Source organism: Castor canadensis, chromosome 4, assembly GCF_047511655.1.
Source record: "Castor canadensis chromosome 4, mCasCan1.hap1v2, whole genome shotgun sequence".
In the NCBI taxonomy this organism is placed as follows: domain Eukaryota; kingdom Metazoa; phylum Chordata; class Mammalia; order Rodentia; family Castoridae; genus Castor; species Castor canadensis.
The window spans coordinates 166,865,095-166,889,689 of NC_133389.1; the positions used below are offsets into that span (position 1 = coordinate 166,865,095).

Sequence of the window (24,595 nt, forward strand, 5' to 3'; positions counted from 1 at the left end):
AGAACTTTAGAACCAAACTGTAAAATTTCCACAACATTCTTTTGGGGCTTAGAATGGGACTGCATCACTTTTATAGATCAATTTGGAGAGATTTGACAATTTGCAATATTGAGCCACCCCATTCAGGTCCATGCTCAACCTCCCCCATTTTTTCAGGGCTTTTTTATGCTCCTCAGTGAAGAGTTAGAGTTTCTTCATGTAGATGTTTCCTGTGTTTTTCATTAGGTTGATTTGGGGTCATATTTTTATTGCTATTATGAATCTATTATTACCAAGTCTTTTTCTTCTTTACAGAGTTATAGGAGAATGATAAATTTAATCATGTTGATCTTCTACCTTACTAGAATTCACTAGTTCTAATTGTTTTCCAATTGAATCTCTTGGATTTTCTAGGAAGGCAATCATAGGATCTCAAATAAGGACTTTTAATATCATCCATCTGATACTTACACATACGTATCTTTTCTTGTCTGACTGCATGGATCAGGACCTCCGGTTCAGTAATAGCAGTGATGACGAGGTTAAAAGGGATTAAAAACAACATCCTTTCCTTGTCCCTAACTTTTATCGGAATGCTTCTCATATTTCACCAACTTTTTCTTAAATTTGTCTTTTAAATTTGAATATTCCATTTTGTGTACATTGCTGTATCATGAATCATCTCCAAACTTTAATCAACATAATTATTCAAATTACTCCTGTTGTGTGGAGTAACAACTGAACCACGTCAGACTACATGGTCCTGGCATGTGCAATTCAGGGATATTGGAGGAATACTCCATTCTTCCCCAGGAGATTTAAAGGGAATATAATATGATGTCCAGAACAAGACTAAGAATCAGAATTTTGATTCTCTCATCTACCATTTAGTAGTCATTGACCTAAGACAGTTATTCAACCTCTTTGAATTTCAGTTTCTCGTCTATCAGATGGAAACAATGATCTCAGATTTCTTGTGTCAATCAAATACCTATGATAGGAATAACAACATGACTGTTGGAGTGACAACTATTACTATGGTGGTTAGTACTATTAATATGTACTGACAGGGGACTAAGGGACAGAGACAGAGTTCAAAATGGGGCCCTGGGATGCTCTGATAAACTTGTTTGGCCCCTGAGACAGTGGGAGCATTGGAGGCTTGGCCTCCCATGAGCTCTCCTGTGTCCTGAGTAACACGTGTTTACTCTTAGCTGCCAGGCCTGGAGCCCAGTGAGACCCACGTGCCTCTCTTTGGAATGCCAGCCAGGGGACTTGCTTCAGCTGCTGGTGTGTAGGTACTTGTGCCAGCCTGACCCAGCACAGCAGCATTCCTGAATATAGACCTTTGAGCCAGCAGGCTTGGCCTCTCCTGGAACTTCTCACTCCAGGGATCTCCCCAGGTTGGCTGGGATGCCTGGTTAGGCCAGTGGGGAGGAACAGATGAGTCCTGCCTGCACAACTCACCTAGTTTGTGAACAGGGCCTAGACCTAATTCTAGGCCCTAAAAGGGCATGCTACAGGGAGTGGTGGAATTATCCAGAGATTTGCAGGAAATCTGTGCTCCATTATTTCCTCACTACAGGACCTTAGGACTTTGTTTGGGTCATCTGTCATATAGAAATAGAGGCATTTCTCAGGCGGTTGGTTCTAGAGCTTTCTCCACTTTTCCTTTTTTTTTTTTTAATTTTTGATGGGAATGGGGTTTGAACTCAGACTTCACAATTGCAAATCAGGCACTCTAATGCTTAAGCCAAACCTCCAGTCTATTTTGCTCTGGTTATTTTGGAGATGGGGGTCTCATGAACTATTTCCCCAAGTTGGTCTCAAACCGCAATCCTCCAGATCTTAATCCCAAGTAGCTAGGATTGCAGGTGTAAGCCATTGGCGCCCAGCTTCCCCCCATTTTGATACCAAAATTTGCAAATGCTCAAGTACCTTATGTGAAGTGGGGTAGTATTTGTATATCCTCCTATGCACTTTAAATCCTCTCTGGACTACTTATAATACCTGATACAATGTAAATACTATGTAAATAGTTGTGTTACATTGTTTGGGGAGTAATGACAAGAAAAAAGTGTGTATATGTTCAATACAGTCGCAATTCTTTTCAAATAATTTTGATCCACTGATGTAGAACCCAGGGATGCAAAGGGCCAACTGTAATAACATTTTTCCTCTAATAATGTGACCGTTGAGGCTGCCAGGTGAAATCATGCTGGTGGGCGTGCTTTGTAAAGTGTGAAGCACAGAATAAACACAAGGTGGTCCTATGTCTGGCCCTTAGGTGTGGGCCACAGATGCTTGCGCAGGACAGACCCCAGAATTGTGCATCAAAGGTAGGCAATGAAAGGGAAAGGGTGGGGACCCAGAAAGTGATCATGGGGAAGGAGAATGAATCTCAGAGATTGCTATCAGAGCCTGGGACCCTCTCAACTTTCCCCACTCATTAACGCCTCCAGCATCACCCAGATCTCTCCTTGCTACAGGACGAAAAGGACAGCGCTGCCTGGAGATTCCCTGACAACTCCTGCTGTGTTGCTAAGCAACTTGGCCTCCTCTTCCAGAAAGAGGAACCCAGTGCTCAGGAACTGACCTTCCAGCCTCTTTTTGCTATTCCTTCCTCCTTCAACCTGAAGGAAGAAATGATGCTCACAGAGGAATCTTCCCTGACTCATGGAGGAAGAACTGGGATGCAGAATGGAGAATTAGACCATGGAAGAAATGGTATGAGCTTTCAGGGCAGGTAGGTCTCTGCTTCCACACTGATCGGTGCTAAGAACAATGACAATCCTGGAGCAGCCCTCTGTGCTCAGGGCCTGAATCACATCTCTACCACTTGGTGGCTCTGGGATCCCAAAATGTTATTTTACGTTTTGTGCCTCATTTTTTTCCTCATCTATAGAATGGGAAGAAATACTAGAACCAACTCCAGAGAATGCTAATCATTAAATGAATGTAAGGTTCTTTGAACAGTGCCTGGAACATAGTTGTTCAGTAAATATTAGCCTTTCTTATTCTTACTTCCAGGACTCCTTAGCCTATGGAGTTCTTTCCCATCCTTAGTGGTTAAAAGAACTCACTGCCTTTGAAATCAGACTGGGCTCAGATCCTGTCCTTTCTCACTGTATAACTTTAGATAAATTACTTATTCCCTGTGTGCCTCTTTTTTCTCCCATTTATAAAATGGGGGGAAATAGCAATGTCTACTTCAGAAGATTGTTGTAAAGATCAAATGCACCTTGGGCATTAGTTATAGTAATGTTATTTGCTATAAGGAGAAATTCTCTTAACTCCAAATTTCATGTAATAGTCCACACAATTATCACAGGAAGTAAGCATCCCCATTATCCACACTTTTGAGGAGAAAACTAAGTCTTAGAATGGTGTAGACATATTTCCAAAATCAAGTAGCTTTTATCTAGCTGAGAGCTTATAATTTTTAATTCTGTACATTCTCTTCTTAGTCACACAAAAAAACGGAGGCTGCTCTGAGGCTACAAAGCCAACCCACATGATGGTGGTGAGGCTTAGTCACAGTCAAACGGCTGCATCTCAGTGAATCTCAACTTGTGGACCCAGGGAAAGGTCTGGACTGGCATGGAGAAGAAAGCATGGTCAAGTTCTTTCCCAGGGCACATGGAGAGCATCTGATTAGAACTGGACGGGGAGGAAGCAGGTGTTTGCTTTGTTTTGGGTTGTTTTTATTTGTTTGTTTAATAATAGAAGACTGATAGATGCACCAAGATATTTATATGGTCATTTAATCTTTATAGAAACCCTGTGAAGCAGTTTCTGTTATTAGCATCCCCATTTTACAGGTAATGACTTGAGGCACAAAGAAGCAAACTGACTTGTTTGAGGTCACATAGCTTGTAAGCGACAGAGCCAGCATTCAAACCCAGGAATTCCAGCCCAGAGTCCTTGCTCAAAACTGCCATGCTGTGCTCCTGTTTGATTACAAGAATGGTATGCTAGGGAAGAAGGAAATAGCAAGCAGGCTCCAGCCAAAGAGGATTCTCAGCAATAGAAAAAAATTACAGTCAACAGGGCATCAAGCCACCCACTTATGTGTGAGACACACGATCCCAGGATAGGGGAGAATCCTGGAGCAGTCCTGCTAGCCAAACTGATTCAAGATAGTCAGACCCCCTCCCTCACCCCCAAGCACAGTTTGAAGGACCATAGGAAGGAAAGTGAAGACTGGCAGAAGACAATGAGCAACAAAACAGCTGCTGACTTGTTCCTTAGCAAGGACGAACATCCTTATCAGTCAAGAACCCAAACAAGGACACTTAAAGACAAGCTGTCAATTTGTCCCTTATAGCCAATCATCTTCTACTGTGACTGAATAGTCAAGCAGTGTACACCTGCAATCGGTGGTATAGTTCACATTTGCATGAAGAAGCTATCCAGGAAGGCCCAGTGTGAGAGGAACTGGTGGTGAGATAGTGAGGACTTCAGCTCTGGGGACACAGACTGGACCAGCCATTTAATGTCTCCAAGTCTTGGTTTCCTCATCTGAAAGTAGAAATAACCACCCCCAACTGGCGAGGTGTGACCAGTCAAAGGAGGCACTACCAGCAAAGCATTGGCAGTGGGCAGAGCCTGGCACAGAGTCAGTTCGATGAATGGTTAGGCCTGTTTGTGTTATTAGCGGGTCCACTTGACATGAATTATACATCGTTTGAGTGACAAGCTAAAGTGCGTTTGATGCATTTTGAAGACATATTGGAGGAATGATGAAGGCTGCAAGAGCAGAAGGCTCTGAGAAGAGCATCACAGCAGCCCATCTGGATGTGCATCTATAGTCCCATGAGCCAACGTATGAGACAGTGCTCTGCCGGCCCAGGGGCCATGGTAGCATGGATGCTCTGCAATCCATAGATGCAATGTGGGAAGTCCTCACATTGTATGCTATCAGGGCTTCAGATTCCATTTGCAAGTGATGGCACACAGAGCACACATTGCTGGAGGAGACATGGATCTGTATAATCCTGCACAGGAGTGATCCTAAAAACAAGGTGATCAGGGTGACTTGTGACTATGAAGAAGTCACTCAGGGGAGTGGGAAATGGTCTGGCAGGGGAATCAGATGACACAGGTCCTGAGACTTGGTCTAAGTCATTTCACATCATGGACCTTGTTTTATTTATTCTCCAAGATGATACCAGGCTTGTTTCCTTCCTAACCTTTGAGGAAATCAATAAAACAATGGATGCAAAAGCATTCTGTAAACTCTGTAGTACAAGCTTGTGGTGGAGGATGGGGAAGTGAGCCATATTTTTACCAGTGATGGAATGGGGTGATAGAGAAAGACTCAGAACTTGACAGAATGCAAGAGAGGCCAGCTCCTGGATTGGAAAAGGGAAGCAATGGTGAAACCAATACCTTGAAGGACCAAGGATCAAGGAGGTAAGGGCCAGTGAGAACAGGCCTAGATTATCCGGAAGTTAGGTGTGGAAAGGGTGTGTTTTTAGCTGGGCACCAGTGGCTCAAGCCTGTAATCCTAGCTACTCAGGAGGCAGAGATCAGGAGGATTATGGTTCAAAATCAGCCAGGGCAAATCATTACAGAAACCCTATCTCAAAAAACCCTTCACAATAAAGGGCTGGTGGAGTAGCTCCAGGTGTAGGTCCTGAGTTCAAGCCTTAGTACTGAAAAAAAAAAAAAGAGTGTGTCTCCTTGAAACAAGGGATATAGCACAGTGGTAGAGTACTTTCCTGGCATGTATGAGACTCTGGGTTCGACTCCCAGTACTGCAAGAATATGTTTTCTTCAGGGCTTGGGTGGAGCAGTCATCCTAGGGTTTGGACACAGTAACCCAGGGCTTGGACACATCACAGCAGGAGAGGAGTTACCAGAGCTGAGATAGCCTGGGGAAGCAGAAATCCCCTACAGGATGCTGAGACTGGATTAGACCTTATAGATCACCTTAGACAGATGTTTTCCAACCCTTACTGGTTTGGGAACTGAGAGAACCTAGGTGACCTCCAAGGTTCCAGTGAACAGAGTTTGCAAATTTTGGCTTCAGTCTCATTATTTTATGAGTGGTTCTGGGGCTTGAACTCAGGGCCTCACGCTTGCTCGGCAAGCACTCTAACACTTGAGCCACTCCACCAGACGTGTTTTGTGTTGGGTATGTTCAAGATAGAGTCTCTTGAATTATTTGCATGGGCTGGTTTTGAACTGAGATCCTCCTGATCTCTGTCTCCTGATATCTAGGATTATCAGCTTGATCCATGGGTGCCCAGCTCAGTATCATTATTTTAATGACATTAGAATGAAATCCCAGAAAAGAGGTGATTTTCTGAAGATCACATAGCAAATTAGTTGCCAAGCTGTGACTGGTATTCAGGTTTTCTGGCTCCCAGTCTTATGTCTTAGCCTCCCAAACTAGCTATGTGTGCAGGAAAGAACAGCAGGGTGGGTGAGCTGTAAGGATGTTATTTCATAAGTGAAGACATCCTTTAACATCTCCTCCAGATGCTCAGCAAAGACTGAAATCCCTCATTCACCCACTCACTCACAAGACTTATCTCAAGGTTAGAGAGGTCATCTGTCACCTCCCTTCTCAACTGCTCACTGAAGGGTCTGTGGAACAGCCTGGTGACAGAAAACTCACCTGACATGTCCTATGGCAGAGGCTCTTTTCCAACTGCATATCCCAGCACTGCCCTTAGTCACATGCATCCAAATCCTCTTCCCCCACGGTGGCTCTTTGAATAAAGGCAGCTCCCATGGCCTTTTCCAACTGATTTCTCAGACTACATCTTGCATTATTGTTGGCTTCCCAGAGTTCTTCCTCTTCACTTCCTTGTGTCCTCCTTTGCTCATCTCCTAAAAATGTTGTCCAACATTGTGCACAATATTCTTAGGGGCAAAATTAGAGAAGTAGGTGAATCCCTTCCTCCATCCTGAGTGCTATATTCCATCAATGTGTCCTCAGATCACACATTGAACTTTTGTAGAACTTTTCTACATTTCACCCTGAATTGCCTAAGACATCACTACTTTACACATAAGCTCTACTAGCCCCAGCCTTGCCAAGACTTGTGCTCTGGCCTCCTGTGCTTGCATTTAAGATCTAAGAAGAGGGCCTCACATCCTTTTTGCTAGGAAATTTTACTTTGTTACATTCAGTCCAGATTTTTCTGGGTCCTGGCTCTGTATCCTCCAGTGTGTCCCTTCTCTGTAAACAGGGTTATAAAGAGGCCCTCTACCTCTCCATGAAAGTGTCTGAGCCATCAGGAGGCCAGACTCCCCCTGGCTCATGCACTCTGTGAATGACATGAACCCACTCCCCATCACATGAGGCCTATGGGACACAATGACATGGCGTGTGTTTATGCCAGGATATTAGGTGACAAAGCAGAGTAACATTTGATTTTAAAATGCATAGAGAAAAAGAAGGAGCTTATGACAGAGTTATCCCTAGTGGCCTCTGTGTCCCTCTGTGTAATGGGACTGTAGGTGATTCCCCCACACCCCATACCTTTTTACATTCTTCATCTAAACACTATTTTTTTTTTGGTAGCACTGGGGTTTGAACTCAGGGCCTCATGCTTGCTAGGCGGGCACTCTACCACTTGAGCTATACTCCAGCCCCTAAACACTATTTAATGGAATCCTTATGTGCATATTTTCCAGGGTTTTGTTGTTATTGAGACATGGTCTTGCTATGTAGGCCAGACTGGCCTTGAATGCTCATCCCCCTCATTCTGCCTCAGCCTCCTAAGTTCGGGGATTACAAACATCCAGATGGATTTTCTACACTATGTGTTATGAAAAATAGAAAAAATATAGTGAAAAATAAAGTGAACACGAATAAAGGCTTCTCCCCTAGGTGAACCTGGGTGATTCATGAACACCTTTGGGAAAGGGCACTCAGGCCCACCCCACACCCTTACCTGTCCAGTCTTCCACCTGCATTCCTTCTTCCTTCCTACAGGATACAGGGAGATCTTCTCAACTGGCTTGTGGGGGCCCAAGACATGCTCCCACCCACAAGGAGGAACCTTTGGTCCAAGAAGAGATATGGTGGGGGTGGGGGTGGAATGAAGGGAGAGCCAGGGGCTTGCTTCGGGGTGCAACTTGAAAGGTTGTTTTCATCCAAGGGAAGGAGTTTCAGGTTGCTTTCTTAGCCGGGAAGTTTTGGAAAAGGTGAGAGCATCAGGGCAGGGCCAGTTGGGAGCAGTATTCAAAAGAGTGGTAGTGAAGAAAAGGGCCGGGTCAGAATAGTCCACTCGACCCACTTCACGGGTTTCCCAAGGCCATATCTGGGTTAAAGGGCCAGGGTTCCTCTTTTCACCCTCCTCTCTGAAGTCTAAAGGAACTCAACCTCGAGAACTCTGAGGAGTTAGTTACCTGAGGTTCCACCACGTGGCGCCCAAAGCCTTCCTAGGATTAGGTGTAGCCCTGGCCTATCCTCCTCCCACCAGCAGAGGGCGCGCACCACCCGCGAGAAGGAGTGCGCCCGCCAGCCCAGGCTTGCAGGTGGGAAAGCGAGTGCAGGGAGTTACGGGTGAAGGTTGAGAAGGGATAAGATGAGAGGAGGTGGGGTGGAGTCGGGATGAGGTGAAGGCGGGCAGAAGAATGGGTAAGATGGAGGAAGGTGAGATGTGGTGCATGTCAGGAAGTTGAGATGTGATGGGGTGAGGGGTGAGGGACAGGCAGGGTATCTCCCTCTCTGGCAGAGCCCATCCATCAGCGCCCAAGCCTGCTTTGCCCTCGTTCTCTGGAGCTCTCCCTCGGAGGCTTTTCTGCTGTCCTGGGCTGAGCCTCCACCCCTTTGCCCCCCGAAAAGCGCCCTGGTGCAGCAATGAACAGAGAGTAGGCAGCAGGGAGCTTGGGAGCTTTAATGGGGCTGCAAGGGAATAGAAACACGCTGGACCAGAGTGTGGGGACGGGAAGGTCCCAGGAAGGTGAAGGAATATGAAAAGCCTCCAGGTGCTGGAATTTGGGACAGGTCCGTGGGGGCAGAGAAAAAGTGAACTGACAAATATGGGGTCTTAATGGAGGGGGCTTGTAGGAGTTAAAGGTGCAGATGGAGGAGAGGGGGCAGAGGAGGTTCAAGAAGCCCCTTATAGGATCTGGAGACCTAGAAGAGAAAAATTAGAGGGATACAGTTGTCTTTCCTGGAGGGGCGACGGTTAGGGGTGAGATGGGGGCAAGTAAGGGAGACGGAGGAAGCTTCTGATCCCTTCTCTCGGGGCTGGGCGCGGCAGGCGGAGTGAAATCTGGGTGAAGTTACGTCGGGGGAAGCCCCGGCCCCCTCCCCGGGATGTGGATGGAGCTGGGCAAGGCGTGTGGGAGCGGTCGCGCGGCACCTGGCCGCCCTGTCTAGTGGTAATGGCCCCCCAAGTGCGAGGCGGCGGCCACCGCACCGAAGGGCCCGGGCGGGGGCTGCAAGCCGGGGCTGGGGTAGAGTGCGGCGGTGGCGGCGGCGGCGGTGGCAGCGGGGTTCGGGCCAGGCCAGTAGGAGAAGCCGGCGGGCGCGACGCCGGCGGAGGCGGCCATGAGGTTGAGTTTGGAGAGGCCGGGGAAGGGCAGCGGGGCGAGGCCCGCGGGCAGCTTGTAGAGCGCGCCGTCCTGGGCGGCGGCGGCGGCGGCGGCGGCGGCGGCGGCGGCGTGGGCGTGCGCGGGGGGCGGCTGGCAGGCCTGCGCCAGGCCCTGGAAGTCGAAGCGGTAGGCGTAGCGCTTGCCGTGCACCTTGCTCATGATGTTTTTGTCGTAGTAGTAGCGCAGTGCGCGGCTCAGCTTGTCATAGTTCATGTTGGGCTTACTCTTGCGCTCGCCCCAGCGCCGCGCCACCTCGTCCGGGTCCGTGAGCTTGAACTCGCCGTGGCCGCCTTCCCACGCGATGCAGCCGGCGTTCGCGCGGTCGGCCAGTAGCTCTAGCAGAAACTGCCACAGCTGGATCTGTCCGCTGCCTGTGGGAAAAGGGACGGTCAGCCACAGGCCGCACAGGGAAGGCTGGAACTGGGGGAAAAGGTGAGGGGGAAAACAATCCAACCCCCTGTCCGGCTGAGTAACCGGAGCGCTTGATCAAGGAGGGGCTGATCAGCAGACCGGTCTCTAGCCGTTACCGCGCTTTTACACCATGGACGCACAGCTCCCACTTAGGAAGACATAGCCCCTAGGGCATATTGTTTTGTGGGAATGGCGGGGGGCGGGGGGGCAATCGTCTCCTCCATCGGGGAGGCAGCGGTGAGCCAGGGCCCTGGGTTCCAAGGTAAGAGCCAGATATCAACTCTTACTGCCCTCCTCCGTGGAGTCGCCCTTTTCTAGGGCAGAGCCTGCACAACTGCACAGAACAGCCCAGTGGAGGTTGAGCTGTCCGGATTTAACTGGACCACCTGCCGTTTCCAAAAAGGAAAGGGCAGGTGTGCAAGAGGGTGACTCCGGTCTCTGCTGTTCCAGGCCCAGCCATTCCCTGGCACCCAACGGTATACAATTAAACAGGTGGCACCTGAGGTGAGGTGGCAGCACGGTTCCTTGCAAAACCCTGTCAGGGAGGGAGGAGGACAGAAACCCTGTATATATGAGAGGAGGGTCAGATTTTCAGAGGCGCCCCATCCTTGCTGCCTTCAGGTGCGCAGACCTCTGGGCTGATGCTGCTCACTCGTCTTCTTTGTTCTGAACAAGCGGGATTCCCTGGGGCCTGACGGACAGCTCTGAGGAGGGAGGTAGGATTGGGATGGGGTGTGCTTGGCTCTTGACCTCCTCTCCTTCTTGGCCACATTCTCCCTCTGGATTTCAAAGTGGCTAGAGGTGCAAGAAGGCTTCCCCCAGATATGTGGGTAGGGAGGGAGTGGGGGTCCCAGAATCCTGTGGTCTTGGAGCCTAAGCAGAGAAAAGTCTTGATGCAATTATCCCCACTCTCTTTTAGACTAAAACGGATTTTTCTCGAGCCTGTGTGATCATTGCCTCAAATGGAGTCTGGTGAGGAAGCCCCTTTTAAATTAGCCACTCACTCAGAACCCAGAAGTTTCCTTCCCCACAAGTTCAACCCCTGTCCCTTCAAGCCAGCCAAGCGTGGAGCTGCCGGCCTCCAGGTCTCTAGCACTGAGCTTTAGGGCCAGAAGCAAAGAAAGGTTTGGGCTGAGACATGCACCTGGCATGACATAAGGAGCCTGGGTGTGATGTTCCCTTCCTTCTGGAGAAAGCAGTTGCCAACCTTGTTTTTGTGGCTTCTGTACCTTGGTGACATCTAGGGTACCCACTGGGGTAGGAGCTGCTTGGAGCCTACTGACAATAGGGTAATTTAGTGGCCCACCAAGCCCAGGTGGCAAACCTGAGAATCAACTACAATCGCCCAAGACTTGGCAGGCAAAGGCACCGGTGTCAGTCAGTGGGCTCAGGTAGGTGAAGCAGGAAGCACCTGCAGCAAGGGTTTGGGCAGCCAGGAGTGGCCAGGTCCTCCTGCCCTACTGTGCTGCAATGTTAGGCTGCTGCTGCTGGTAGGGAATGGACGCTAATCGCTTGAGCCCTGGCCCCAAAGATCGGAAAACCACATGCAGCAGAAAAGCCAGGATCCTCCCCTTCCTTGGCCTGCAAGTCCAGCCGGGGGATCCAAAGATCCAAAGACCAAATAAATGTCTCCCCAAGGCCTCCCCGCAATCAGGCCACGACCTGAGCTTTCCAGAACCCAAAGTGCACATCGCTCTGTCTGGTAGCGATAGTGTCCATCCTAGGAGTGGAGGTGTGGCTTAAGTGGTAGAGCACCTGCTTTGCAAGCGGGAAGCACTGAGTTCAAAACCCCAGTCCCACAAAAAAAAAAATCATGAAAGTGTCCATTCTTTTGGAATCCGTTCCCTGGCTCCCCACCTACTGCCCTCGCTTCCACCAGCGCAGTGTATGGCCAGCTTACCTTTCTGCACTGCGGGGCTCAGAGGCCCCCAGCTCGGGTTCTTTCCTTCCTTGAAGAGACCGTCTCCGACGGGATCTGCAGCAGCAGAAGAAAACAGTCAGGCAGACAGGGGCGGAAGTTGTGGGCTTGACCGAAGGGCCCCTGGGCCAAGTCTCGAGGGGGCTGCTGTGTTCTGGGGGACCCGGCCACCCAGCTCCTCCCCTCGAAGCCCGGCAGCGGCGCGTGCTGCGTGGAGCCCCTCCGTAGCGCCCAAGTCAGGAAACGCGTCCAGGAAAAAGGAAATCCGTTTTCTGAAGGGGCCGGCTTGAGCCTTATAAAGCCAAGCGAGGATTGTGCCAGCCGAGCCTGAGCGAGCAGAGCCCCTCAAAGAGAAGAAGGGGCTTGGAGGGCCTGGCCGGTGCGAATGCTCAAACACCAAGGTGAGGAGCTGAGAGGGCGCAGGGGCATCGCCCGGCGGCCGACTACAACCTCCTCGCGGGGATGGAGCAGAGTCCACCAAGCTGAAGATTCCTGCCTCGCCTACCAAGCTCTTTTGGGTCCTTGAAACCTCCGCCCTCAGCCTCCCAGCCTCCCAATCTGCTCACTTCGAGCCCTCTAGACCCCAGAGTGAACTACAGAGCTCTCCATCTGCCTTTCAGGTTCCCTGCACGCGCTAAATTGCATCCAGCGGCCCCCACCCCCAATCTGAGTCTCTGGATCGCATTCCCTTCCTTTGGACCGCAACAACTCCTTCCCCACGCCCTAGCCTAGACTTCCCGCCCAGGGTCCTGGTGCCTCCAGTCCCCGGCTGGTCCCTGGTACCTGGCAGGTACATGTTGATCAGCAGGGGCTGGGAGGCGCCGCTCTGTCTCATCGCTGCCGGGGACTGGGTGGTGGGAGATGGGGGTGGGGGGGGACAGGGAGGGGGGCGCGTCAGGCTTTGCGCTTCGGGGCACCGATCCCCGCTCGAGGCGACCGCGGGTGACAGGGAGGAGAAGACGGCGCCGGGTCCGGCAGGGCCTGGCGGGAGGGGGCAGGCAGGGTGTGGCGGGGGATGGGGGAGTCCTGGAGCTATGCTCCCAGCTACCGGGCCGCTTGGAACCCTCCGGCCCCCGCGCGGGCAGGGGCCGCAATTTCCGTTTTAATTAAAGTGCGGCCGCCTCGGCCCCCCGGACCCCGCCCCCGCCCCTCTTATCTTCCCATCGCAATAAAGTCTCCAACGCGCTGCGCCTCAGCCAAGCGCACCCGGCAGCCCCCCGCGCCCCGCAGCCCGGGAGACGCGCGGGGGATGGGCCCTAGCCCGGTTCTCTGACGGGGGCCAGGAGTGCGTTTCTTTCCCACCTCCCCGACTCTCTGCAAACAGTGATGAGGAGGGGGTACCTGTCCCACTTCGGACCCCTGAGGGTACAGCCCCCTTCTCAGAGCTCCCCTTCCAACCGGCTCCCGCCCCTTTCACTGCTCACTCTCCTCCCTTCTCCTCCCCCTACCCACACCCGGGTTCTCGTCTCCAGGCTGCGTTATCTTCATCTTCACTTTTAAATTTCCGCTTCCCTCCCTCTCGCCTGTCGCTGCGCTCCCGGCCCTGCAGCCGTTGCTCCCTTTATCTCTGCCCACCCTCCCAGCCTTCTCCCTCCTCTTCTCTCACTCTCTGCTCTTCCCTAGAGACCCAATCCCCTTCCCTGTCTCTCCGTGCTTTCATCGGTTTCCTGTCTTCCCACGGCCCCCAAGCCTCGGGCTAGGCCCAGGGGCATCACCCCCCGGCAACTTCTTGTGAGTTGCTCCCTCGTTTCCCTTCTCCGCCTTCTTTCTAGGTCTCTTCTTGCGGTCTGCAACGTTTCTCTCCTAGTCCCATCTCCTACAGTCTCCTCTTCCTCCCCTCCTTTCCTCATTCATTCAGTTCCTACAAGTTGGTTGTGGCTAGGCTTACTGTCAGTTTCCAATGGCCCTGAGAGAGGCTGGTAGACTCCCGATTCCTTCTTCTGCTTCCCCCTACAACAGTTTCTCTCATTCTTCCCCATCGCCTGTCACCCCAGACAGCCCTCCACCCTCACAACCACTCCCATGCTAAATATCCCTGAACCAGGCTGTAGAGTTACCGGTGTTAAGATAGCGTTATGTACTGTGGATGGCTTTTTCTAACTCAGGCAAAGAGGCTGACGTGGCTCCCAGGTAGACTAGGGTCCTTGGGTACCTATGGACTTCTTGGCTCTGAAGAGACTGACTAAGGAGGAAAGCAAGCTGAGGATGGGGCCCTGGATCAGGAGGGTACCTTCCGAGGCTGTGCAGCCACTGGAATTGGTATTTTCTAACCCTCTCTTACTACTTGAACTCAAGGCTGAGGAGGCCTGGGAGTGGGCAGGTCTCCTTCAGGGTCCCTGGGCTTGGGGTAGCAGTTTGAAGTTAGCTGCAAAGTCCTACTCCTGGGTTTCACAGGGCCTCCTGTCTAGCCTCACTCACTGTAACTGCTGGAGTGTTCATCTTTGCTGGTGAAGGGTACAAACGAACCAGAGAGGCACATGAGAGGCAGTGTCTGTGGGAGTACATGGGGTGTGCGGGGGGGGGGGGGGAATCCCAGGATCCCAGATGATCCTACAGGGACAGGGATAAGGGCTTCAGGATTCAGTCATGGAATCTGGTGTGAGCAAAGACAGAGGTTGGATGTTGCAGGAGCCCAAACTCAGAATGCGTATCCTTCTGTGCTCTGATTGCTTCCTCCACCCACCCTTAATGGAAAACAAGAAGAAGATCAGAGCTGGAGATGGAGAAGGAGAAGGAGGTTCACTCACTTAATGCTGTCAGGGGGAAGCTAAGGCAGAAAGCAGAGATGTTCAGAGGGGATGGGATGAGGTTCTTCCCAGACATCCTGGTTCTGAGTTGGACTTTGTGGTCAGCTTGACCAGGATGCCAAAGGAGTGGGGTGCTGACAAAAGTTTGTGCGGAGGTCTCCCCCACTCCACTCCCTCTACCCCATCTGTGAACAGTGCAGCCAGGGTGGAAGCCAATGAGAAAGTCCTTGGCAATTTCTATCCCCCTCCTACCTGGCTGGGTACCAGTGGTTCCTCAGGAGTCCACAGACTGTCAGCCTGCCTGGAATGGTAGGAGAACCTGAAGGTGAAAAACACTCCTGTCAGACTGGCCTCTTTGACCTCCACTCCTTAGCTGCAGATGGATGATGAACGTGGGGAGCAGAGCCTGACCTCTGGGTCCAGGAAAACCCAAAAGATCCATGCTGGCAAAGCTTCTACAAATATTATCTCTTTCAACCCCTTTATAGTACAGAGGGGGAATCTGAGACCCAGAAACCCTGTTCAAGTTCCCACTGCCAGCTCCTGAAGCCATTTTGTTGACTCATCTAGCAACCACAGCCCCTCCTGGAGGGAGGGCAGCTCAGCAAGAGCAGATACTAGCTGCCACTTTGTCCATTGCCTACTCCCAGAAGCAGGCAGTGTGGATCTGGCTCTGAAGCCAGTTTGTCTAGGTTTGGGGGTTCACCTGGTTCCTACTTATATGACTCTGAGAAAGTCATACAACTCTTCATTGTTCTTTAGTTTCCTTATCTGAAAAATGAAGGGTTAAATACCTATATATAGAATTTTTTGATTTACATAAGATAACACATGTAAAGTGCTTAGAACATGATCTATACATTTAGCTTTTGTTAACATTACCATACTGGAAAGAGGTAACTAGCCAGGAATCCCAGGCTTTTCTGGAGCCCACAGATGTTTGGGGCTCTACTGAAGCGTGAGGCTTTTAGCCACAGCTCAAGGAACTGTGAGGAACACCAGGGAACCTGTGCTCAAATCCTGTCTTTGTCACCATTTAACTGGGTAACATCATTAAGCCCCAGTTTCTTCATTAGTGAAATAGATGAAGAATGAAGCATATTAGGAAGATCAAATGCAGCCAGGGCCATGAACTCTAGAGCCTATTCAAGAATTAAGCAGAATTCACACCCTACCTAGAGCTGTCCTTTGGTCTCCTGACCCAACCCAAGACCCATGGAGGGTGAGTCGGGGGAAGGACAGCCCTACATTGAATGCCCCAACGCTCTTCTGTATCACCAACATTTTGAAGGACTTTTTACTGAATCTTCCAACAATCCCTTGACACACAAAAAAAGGCTCAACAGCTCCATTTTACAAGTGGGGGTTTGAGGTTCAGGATGCTGTATGATTGGGTCCCAGATGTTTTGACTTGTGGTCTGGGCTTTTCCCAAAGGGGTGGCTGCCTCATTTTGCATGGCTGGACCCTTGGGGACTACCCAAGTCCAAGTCTGACTATTCTTCAACATCAACCTGCCTGGCCTGGGCTAAGACAATGATTTGGAACACCCCTCCCATGTCCCAGAACACATGTCCTGGCCACATGTCCCAGAACCCAGGCTCATATGTCAGTCAGTGGCTAAGGGGTAGCTTCTGTAGCTCACTTGTCCTCTGAAGGGTAGAGAGGGAGAGGAAGAATGAAGAGGGGGTAGGTCAGAGCAGCTGAAAGGAAGAGTATGTAAATGCTGAAGTTGACTGTCATGGAAGAAACTGTTATTACTCAAAGGGTCTGGTGGTTTGCTTCAGAGACTTCTCCCCCCTCAGAAGAGTCTGAGAGGCAATGGGACCTCCCAGTGATTGCCCTCCCAGGAATGGAGGAAAGTGGACTATTTAGAGACTGACAGGCTTCTCTGGCTGGGTGGAGAACTAGGGTGAAGTTAAAAGGCTGAAGTTGGTCTGCAGGCCAGAGAGGAATTTGACAGAGCTTCTGAACAGGGTTAATGAAATGCTGCCCAGCCTGGTGGTAGCTGGCCCAAATGTGTGTGAAGGTTGAAATTCAGCTATGAGTCCTACTGGGGGCGGGAGTGTCCACCCATCCAGAGGATGGCAAATGTGCCATCTGGGTTTGCCATCTATGTCTCTGGTCTATGTTGTGAGCCTATGTTGTGTGTGAGACTGATTGTACTTAACAGGATCCCCCATGATTCTTACCAGCTGTTTCCTCTTAGTCCCACTACACCCTACCCACATCCATCCTAAGCTAGTAATGCTTGATAGACAAGTGTCTTGGAGCTTGATGGGAGGGCCAGGTTGGCAGGGAGCAACCCTCAGGTGTGGAGGATGAGAATGGAGATCACAAAGCAAAACACCAGGGTTGGGAGAATAGCTTAGGGGCAGAGTGTTTGCCTAGTATACTAAAGGCCCTGGGTTCCATCCCTGGCATCACAAAACATGCACACACATGGGCTCCCATGCACACACCCACCACACACAAAGTGAGACACCAAGAAGGAGGTAAGAGGTGCAGGCAGGTTCAGGAGCTTTTATTGAGGGTCCTTAGGGTAGGTGACTGGGACTGTGGAACCTAATGCTGGACTCTCCGAATGGACTGCAGCTGTCCACTGTGGGCTTGCGTGCCAAACTCGCTGTAGGTACGGAACTCTCCACTATGTCGGTCCTGCTCCAATACATACTGGTAGCCTCGGTAGCCTGGGTATTGGTAGGCTACCCACCTAGGCCAGAGAGGAAACGATGGTGAGTAGTCCCACTTCTCAGCTCCCAACCCACAGCTCCAAAACTGTTGCTTCAACTTTCCCTGTCTGGATCTTTTCCTATTGCTCTGGGTGTTCCTGCCTCAGCCTGTCTCCTATTCCCACCCTCCATTGCTTCCTCACCCAGGTTTTCAATCCCTCCTTGTATCCCTGAAGCATTCCTCTGGTACCCATTCTCCATTACCTCCTCCTCTTTTTTTTTTTTTTTTTTTTGCCTTAGGGATCAGCTTTATTTTTTTTTTGTATATTTTTATCATTTTTGCATTTACTCACATCATTTGGGCCACTCCCCTCACCCCTGCTTCTGGGTACTTCTCCTTCTTTCTCATCCTCTCAAATCCCCTTGCCTCCAAGTCCCCAATTTCTCTCTCCCATGTCTCTTAGCAGTCCCCTCACTTTTCCCACCTCCTCCTTAGTTCACTTTGTCTCCCTGTTCTTCCCATCTGCCCTGATCCAGTCCCAAGACTCACGCTCCAGAGCTGACTTTGATGGAACCCACATCCTTGCTGGTCCAGCCCATGGAAGGCAGAGACGGGTAGTCATCACTGAGTTCAAACTTGCAGCCTCGGAAGTTTTCCCCCTCAAATAATGTCACACGGCTATCACTGTGGTTCTGAGGCATAGGAATTGGGGTGGGGGTAAAGGTCAGACCCTTCAAAGGGGTGTTATGGACTCCTCCACCCACTCCTCCATCCCCTGCCCAGCGCAAGTTGTGTGTGCAGCCTTTTAGAACCCACAACCCCTCCCAGGGATCATGCCATCAGCTCTCTGACAATTTGTAGAGCTGGGATGTTCAGAGGCCCCACCTGGCCCCTTCCATAGTTTTGAGTTGATGTGGTGAGAGATTGGAGGGTTCCCAGAGACCCTTTCAAGTCATGACTAAAGGGCATCTTGCAATATGGGCCTGTTTTTCAGAAGAAAACGCAAATGTTCTGAAAGAAGTATGGCCTATTAGCCAAGGCTTATTGACTGTCTGGGGCACAGTCTCTCAGAGGGTAGGGCCCAGTTAAGGGGTACTGGAGGCAGACTCACAACAGACAGGTCAGGGGATCACAATATTGGTTGTTTCTTGGCTTCCTTAGCATCAGGGCCCTTCCCCTGCAGGGTACCCCACCCTCTTGGAACAGAAAAACTGGGCTGGGCTGGGGCCTGTACCCTTTGTCCCCAGACCCAGGGACTCACCAGTTATCTAAGTGAGCACAAATGGAAAGTAAGGTCTTCCTCTCCAGTGTGTTTGATTCTCACCCACACATCTTCCCAACACTTGGACACACTCGGTCATACTGAGTCTGACCCTCTTCTCAACTTGATCCCTGGATTCAGTTCTAGTCTCATCTTCCATGTTAACCCTTCTGTGTGATGACAGAGGCCCTTACACCAATGATGAACTGAATGTGGATGCTCATAGAGCAGGCACACCAGACTGGCTGGTCTTGGCGCTGTCCGTGGTGCTGACTCCTGGGGGCCTGGCCTTCTCCCACAGTCTCAATTTTCAGAGACCCCTATGGTTCTGGGAAGTAATGCCATACCACCCATCTAAGTTTGTTTACATCCCCCCTCCAGAGCAGGAGTGATGACCCTTCCAGGTTGTCCAGGTAGGGTGGGGGCCTGGGGCTAGGAGGCTGGGGAGGAAGGGAAGTGGGCTGTGCTCACAGCGCAGAGTACTGGCCGGAAGGAGAGCAGCTGGTTGCTATTGTGACCGCTGCTACCACTCCAGGCGCTCCATCGAGGATAGTCTCCTTTTTCCAGAATGAACTGCTGTCCCTGGAAGTCGGGGTACTCAAAGGCCACCCATCTGGAAAAGGAGAAGGGGAGCTGGGAGGCAGCTGCTCAGCCTCACTCCTTCCTCTCCTTTCCCCTTGCTTGCTGTGATTGAAAAGACCAAAAAAGCCCAGTCTCTGCAATCCCAACCCCTTCCCCTGACACAACCATCGCTAGGCAATTCAGCCTTCTTGAGGCTGAAGATTCCAAGCCTGCTGTTAGCTGGCGCTTCAGGAGCCCAGGCTTCCCATTCAGCGACCCCAGGTTAGTTTTTCAGGTTAGAAAGATCACAGGATCGAGTACTCTTTACCTCACGGATTTGGGCGCCTACACAAGGAGGCATCCAGTCCCCAGCCCGCTAAATCTACAGGGCCTCGGCTTTCCCAAGAGCTCTAAGGTGGACTCTGAAAGACTAGGGTGGGGCCAGCGGGAGGGACTGTTTTTTTTTTTTTTTTCGTTAAACGAAGCGCAGAGCCACGTAACTGGACAGAGAAAAAGTTTGGGAATGACATAACTACACAAGAAATCCTTTGGGGTTCAGGATGGACCCATGGGTTGCTTCTCGCCTTTGTTTCAGCTCCTATGAGAACACACTTTTTCCCATGATTTGTCTTGTGACGATGTTGGTGAGTCTCTCTCCGGATTTACAGGGTTGGAAGACGAGGTCCCAAGCTCTAACCTTGCTCGCAGGGGTGGGAGTGGAAAGCCCAGCACCCCAACCCTCCACCCCAACCAGTCTAGCTGTAGCCGGAGAATCACTCACGCGCCGTTTTCCACCTTGACAGAGCGCACCCTACGCAGGCCTCCGCGCTCGCTGACGTTAGCGCAGTCGCTCAGCAGCCGGCAGCAACGACCCTGGAAGTCCTCCTCGTCCCAAAGCGTGAGACTGGCGGGCGCCGGGCCGGGCGCTGGGGCGCTGCTCATTCTGCTGCGGACAGGAAGGGCAGGACCACGCTTTCAGCTCTCGAGAGCTACCTGCCTAGCCAAATCCTGCCCAAACCCAGCAGGGTGTGAAGGACCCAAGGGCTGGACCGAGCCTGGCTCTGGACACCCGCTGCCAGGGGCTTTCCCTCATCTCGCCCTCCCCGACCCCAGCACCAGGTATTCACCGGGTGGGTGAGCGCAGCACACGAGGGAAGTGGAGAGGCTGCGCGCGAGCCGGCGTTCGGGGCTTTATACGCAGGCTAGCCCCCCACCCCCACCCCGTCCGGCTCCCTCTCCCGCTGGGCTGGGGGACAGCTGAATCAGCAGGCCGGCTTCGATCCGCCCTGGTCTCCCATGGGGAGCAACGGCCTTTCTCGAAGCCGCCTGTCTGGCCTCAGCCCGCGGGGATTACAACAGAAAGTGCTGAGGCGCACATGGCACGCCTGCGAAGCCCAGGCTGACTCCGCGCTTTCTTTCTTTCGGGCCTGAGCCACCCAGCCTCGGGGCAGAAAGCGTCCTGCCTCGCCCAGATCCTCAGGCATGAAGGTTTCAGACCTTCCTGAAGCCCCTTGCTGAGACCTCGAGTTCCTGACATGGCGCGGAAGTTCCTCCGATGGTCTAAACACCTTTTCTTCTGCCCTAGGTAGAAGCCTGTTTTAGGTGACTAGGGCGGAGGTGGAGAAGGCCCTGTGCAAACGACTCTTCTCAAGCCTCTCAGTGCTCTTCTGTGGCCACCGATCTAGAACACAGGTCCGTCGCCATTGCGATCCTGTTTCTGCCCAAGCGCTGCTTTCTAGACCCCGCGTCGCGGGGCCCAGACCAGGCCGTGGCCAGGCCGTGCCGCAAGGTGGCGCTAAGGAAGTGCCAGAAAGAAGAACCGCGGGAGCGAGCGCGCAGGTTTCCTACGCATTTAGGTACGATAGTAACCAAGACAGGGACTGACTCTGCCAGGTGGGAACAACACGCCAACCGCCTCACCCGGACCCATGCCTGGTCTTCCCAGAGTTCCACCGAATGGGGTTAGTGTCCTGATCTCGGCAGGAGAGCTAGCAGTTACTACTGAGGGCTGAGTTCAAGTCAGGGTCTTTGCTTAGGCTTTCCCACTGATGGTCTCAGCTCAATACGAACGCCAACCTGGTGAAGAGGGCGCTGCCACTGTGCTGCATTTCTCAGAGGAAGAAGCGGAGGCCCAGAAGGGATTCAGGACATGGTGAGGGGTCACAGATGAAAAGTGACTCAGTTGATAGGTGAAACTGGGCTTCTGTTAGACTGAAGGTCTTAGTCTTTTACCCCACAGCCCCAGCGCCATGTGCAGTGGGGGGGGGGGGAGGGAGGAGGACAGGAAGACCAAGAAAAGACTTAGAGCCCCAAGGGGTAGCTCCAAGAAGGAGATTGCCTCACCACCCACTGCAGAATTTTCTCACCACTGTAGCTGTCAAGGGGACATAAAGACTTGCTGCAAAATTGTGAGTGCTCCTTCAGGAGACATGTGAGGGGTGAGTGGGAAGGGAACTAGTAATTTTTTTTTCTCCTGTGAGCCAGGTGATTCCTTTAGCCTCACAGCAACCCATGTGCAGATGCAGAACTTGAGGCTTATGGAGGTGCAAGGTCTTGTCCAAACTCACATAGATGGTCAGCTTCAGAGCAACAATAGAGCCCAGGCTTTTTTGAATCCAAAGCCAGGGCTCAGCCACTACCATTTTAACTCCTGTGACAAAAAGGGCTCACAGGCTTGGTGTACTACCTCAGCTCCTGCAAGTGTAGCCACACTGTCTTCTAGCCTTTTCCCCAACCTACTAAGCTCATTTCCACCTTAGTGTTTTTGCACTTGCTTTCCCCATTCCCTGGAATGTCTTAGGCACAAGATCTTGCTATTGCTAGATCCTTTGTCATCTCCTGGTGATACTGTTCCCGGCACTCTTGCCACCTATCCTGTCACCCTGTTTTCTCTCTAGTGTTTATTACTCTGTAAAGATACTTGTTTCATCTTATGTTCATGGGTGACTGTAAGCTCCATGCAAAGGGGCAGGAACTGTGCCTGCCTTGTTCACAGTTGTTGCCCTCAAACCTGTCACAGTGCTGAACACACGGTAGGCATGCAATAAAACTTCTTGAATAAATGAACAAGATGGTCAGATGTGCGTCAAATGGCCATGGGGAAGGGTGTAGAAAAAATTTCCAGTGGAGGGGGGAGGAGGTGGTTTACCCATTCTACTAAACTCAGACTCCTGAAGTTCGGGTTGTTGGGAACAGGTGCTGGGGGCAGGCAGCGTCTACCTTTTCACTGGTGAGAAATTGCTGTTGGCGCTTACTTTCATGAAGGCAAGGACCCTAGAACTGGGCATGGAGATAGAGTCCAAGTTAGAAGGATATGGATCAGAAATGGGACAACACCACTAGCTTTAATTGGGGGTGGGGTTAGAACCACACAGTTCCCTGACTCCCTACCCTAGAGGGGTCTAGATAAACACAAATGGGGCATAATTTTCCCAAACCACAAGGGGAGATCCAAACTACAGAGTGAGGCAAGAGCCAGCCCTGGACCCTTGGTGTCCTTGCCCCTACTCTGTTTCACAAATGCGGGCTATGGCAGGAGTGAGGTCTGAGCAATTAGATCTCACCTTTTCTTTCTCTCTTCTCCGTCTCCATCCTACAATTCTAGAAGTGACCACCAGAGGGCTCAGACATGCCCCTCTGGCCGGAAAGCAGGTACCAGCCAGCAGGAGGAGGGAGGAGGGGAAGACAAGGGAGTTGGGTGGGAGGTTGGAGTAGGGAGGGGCCACGGGAGCCCCGGTGAGTGCGTCAGGCAATGCGTTGTCACTGTATTTGCATGCAACTGGGGCTGGGGTCTAGGTATGCCCCTGAGAAGTGTGCTACACTACTACACTACACCAAGTAGTGAGGGGGGGGCGGCTTGTGCGATCCATGTAGGATTTGGGGAAGGGGGAAGGTCATGCAGATGAGATCCAGGTTAGAATTAGGCTGTTGCCTGGGATTTGAGGTGAGGACATGTGTGAGAAGCCCCCCACCCTCTAGTCCGAAGTTCTAATCTTGGCATCAGCCAGTCTCTATGTATCTCAATTTCCTCATCAGGAAAATGGTATGTAAATCCCACCATCCCACCCAAGGCTTTTAATTCTAGTTGTCTGAAATGGGCACACCCACCACCACCACCTATAGTCATTGGCCCAGAAGGAAGAGGCCAGGAAGGGGCTCTCAGGCTGCCCCACCAGGTGTGCCAGATGGGGCTCCGACATGTTAGTCCTCTTCTATTCTGTGGACCCTCACATTGTCCTCCTTTCTCAGCCGGCTGGCTCCACAGTCTCTCCCCCACTTGTGCCCCCTCCTATCCCCAGCAGCTGTTCCTGTTTGTTTTCCCAGATCAGTTGCACTCAGAGCTTCCTGAAGGATAGATGCCCAGGTGGCTTTGTTTGCCAGCTCAGCACTGTCACCTCTACCTCCTCCACACCCATAGACTCTGCCTTTGAGCATGGAGTGGGAAATTAGGCAGGAAAAACACAGCATCCTCAAATCTATACCTCAAAGACACCTCAAGGTCGCATAGGGAACTCATCACCCTCAGAGAATCCCCAATCTCACCCTATCCAGCTCTTCATCTCATATAGAAAACTTTGGATCCCACCAAGAAATCTCAGGACTTCATTCCCACCCCTAACCTGCCCCATCACCTAGTTCTACCAAAACACCCATCCCATACAGACCTGTAAGAGCCCACAGAGAAACCCTAGGACTCCAGCCTAGTTCCCTCAGTGATACTCTCAGATCCTACCCAGACCCCCATCCCATATGGGGACATGTAGACCCTACAAAGAAATCCTCAAATCCAATCCGCTCAGGTCTTCATCCCAATAAAGATCCTGAGAATCCCCAGAGAAGTGACACTGCCCCATACAGAGCCCCTTCCCATGTACAGCCTGATTTCTCAGTACTGCTGGGCAGCTTACAGGTGCTGGTGACCAATGTCTTCTCAGGGTGGCCTGCTCCCACCTCTTCCTCTAATTTCACAGGGAAATTATCCAGGGCTTTGGAAACTAAAGATGCAAATTCTGTGAATGGTGCCCTCAGTTACCTTGGTCCCATCACCAGCCCCTCCTTTTCAGCCCCACTCCTCCAGTCCCTGCTCCACCCCAGGTCCGGAACAGGCAGATGAGCTGCTTCCCTGGGGCTGTGCAAGCCTGGTCTCCTGGGAGACAGAGACAGCTCAGTGCTGAGACTAGCTGGGTTCCCGCAGACAAGGGAGGAAGCCCCACCCACACAAACCTATTGTCCTATCCCAACAGAAACAGAGCCCCTCTTTGCCCCTTTGTGGAGTTGGAGAACTGGCTATCATCCAGCGATAAGGGATATGGGAGCAGCTTGTACCACCTAGACACAAGGGCACGGTGCTGTCACAGGGCTGCAAGAAGATGACACACATACACAGGTTTACAGTCAAATGGAAACAGTCATCTGCAATTGCAGGCACATGGCTGCTATCCTGCATGCTTTGAAAGGGAACAGTTCTGTTCTAGGAATCAATAGAT

The 24,595-nt window shown here is 51.5% G+C and overlaps 2 protein-coding genes across 2 annotated transcripts; both read right to left on the minus strand.

Annotated features, from left to right (window-relative positions):
• Nucleotides 1-9,321: 9,321 nt before the first annotated feature.
• On the minus strand, nucleotides 9,322-12,871 carry Fev (FEV transcription factor, ETS family member). The gene is made up of 3 exons (XM_020170836.2): nucleotides 12,653-12,871; nucleotides 11,852-11,926; nucleotides 9,322-9,911 (listed from the first exon to the last, which is right to left on the minus strand). The coding sequence occupies exons 1-3, from the start codon at nucleotides 12,702-12,704 to the stop codon at nucleotides 9,322-9,324; spliced, it is 717 nt and encodes a 238-aa protein (XP_020026425.2). The 5' UTR covers nucleotides 12,705-12,871.
• Nucleotides 12,872-17,170: 4,299 nt separating this feature from the next.
• Cryba2 (crystallin beta A2) lies at nucleotides 17,171-20,051 on the minus strand. The gene is made up of 4 exons (XM_020170833.2): nucleotides 19,891-20,051; nucleotides 19,020-19,161; nucleotides 17,837-17,979; nucleotides 17,171-17,327 (listed from the first exon to the last, which is right to left on the minus strand). Exons 1-4 carry the CDS (start codon nucleotides 20,049-20,051, stop codon nucleotides 17,180-17,182), a joined length of 594 nt encoding a protein of 197 aa, XP_020026422.1. The 3' UTR covers nucleotides 17,171-17,179.
• Between the last annotated feature and the right edge of the window lie 4,544 nt (nucleotides 20,052-24,595).

Coding starts and splice junctions, on each gene's coding strand:
- Fev (XM_020170836.2), bottom strand. CDS start 12,704: ATGAGACAGAGCGGCGCCTCCCAGCCCCTGCTGATCAACATGTACCTG. Junction 11,927..12,652: donor GATCAACATGTACCTGCCAG/GTACCAGGGACC, acceptor CTGCTGCTGCAG/ATCCCGTCGGAGACGGTCTC. Junction 9,912..11,851: donor GAGCCCCGCAGTGCAGAAAG/GTAAGCTGGCCA, acceptor CTTTTCCCACAG/GCAGCGGACAGATCCAGCTG.
- Cryba2 (XM_020170833.2), bottom strand. CDS start 20,051: ATGAGCAGCGCCCCAGCGCCCGGCCCGGCGCCCGCCAGTCTCACGCTT. Junction 17,980..19,019: donor TCCGGCCAGTACTCTGCGCT/GTGAGCACAGCC, acceptor CCTATGCCTCAG/AACCACAGTGATAGCCGTGT. Junction 17,328..17,836: donor ATCAAAGTCAGCTCTGGAGC/GTGAGTCTTGGG, acceptor TCTCTGGCCTAG/GTGGGTAGCCTACCAATACC.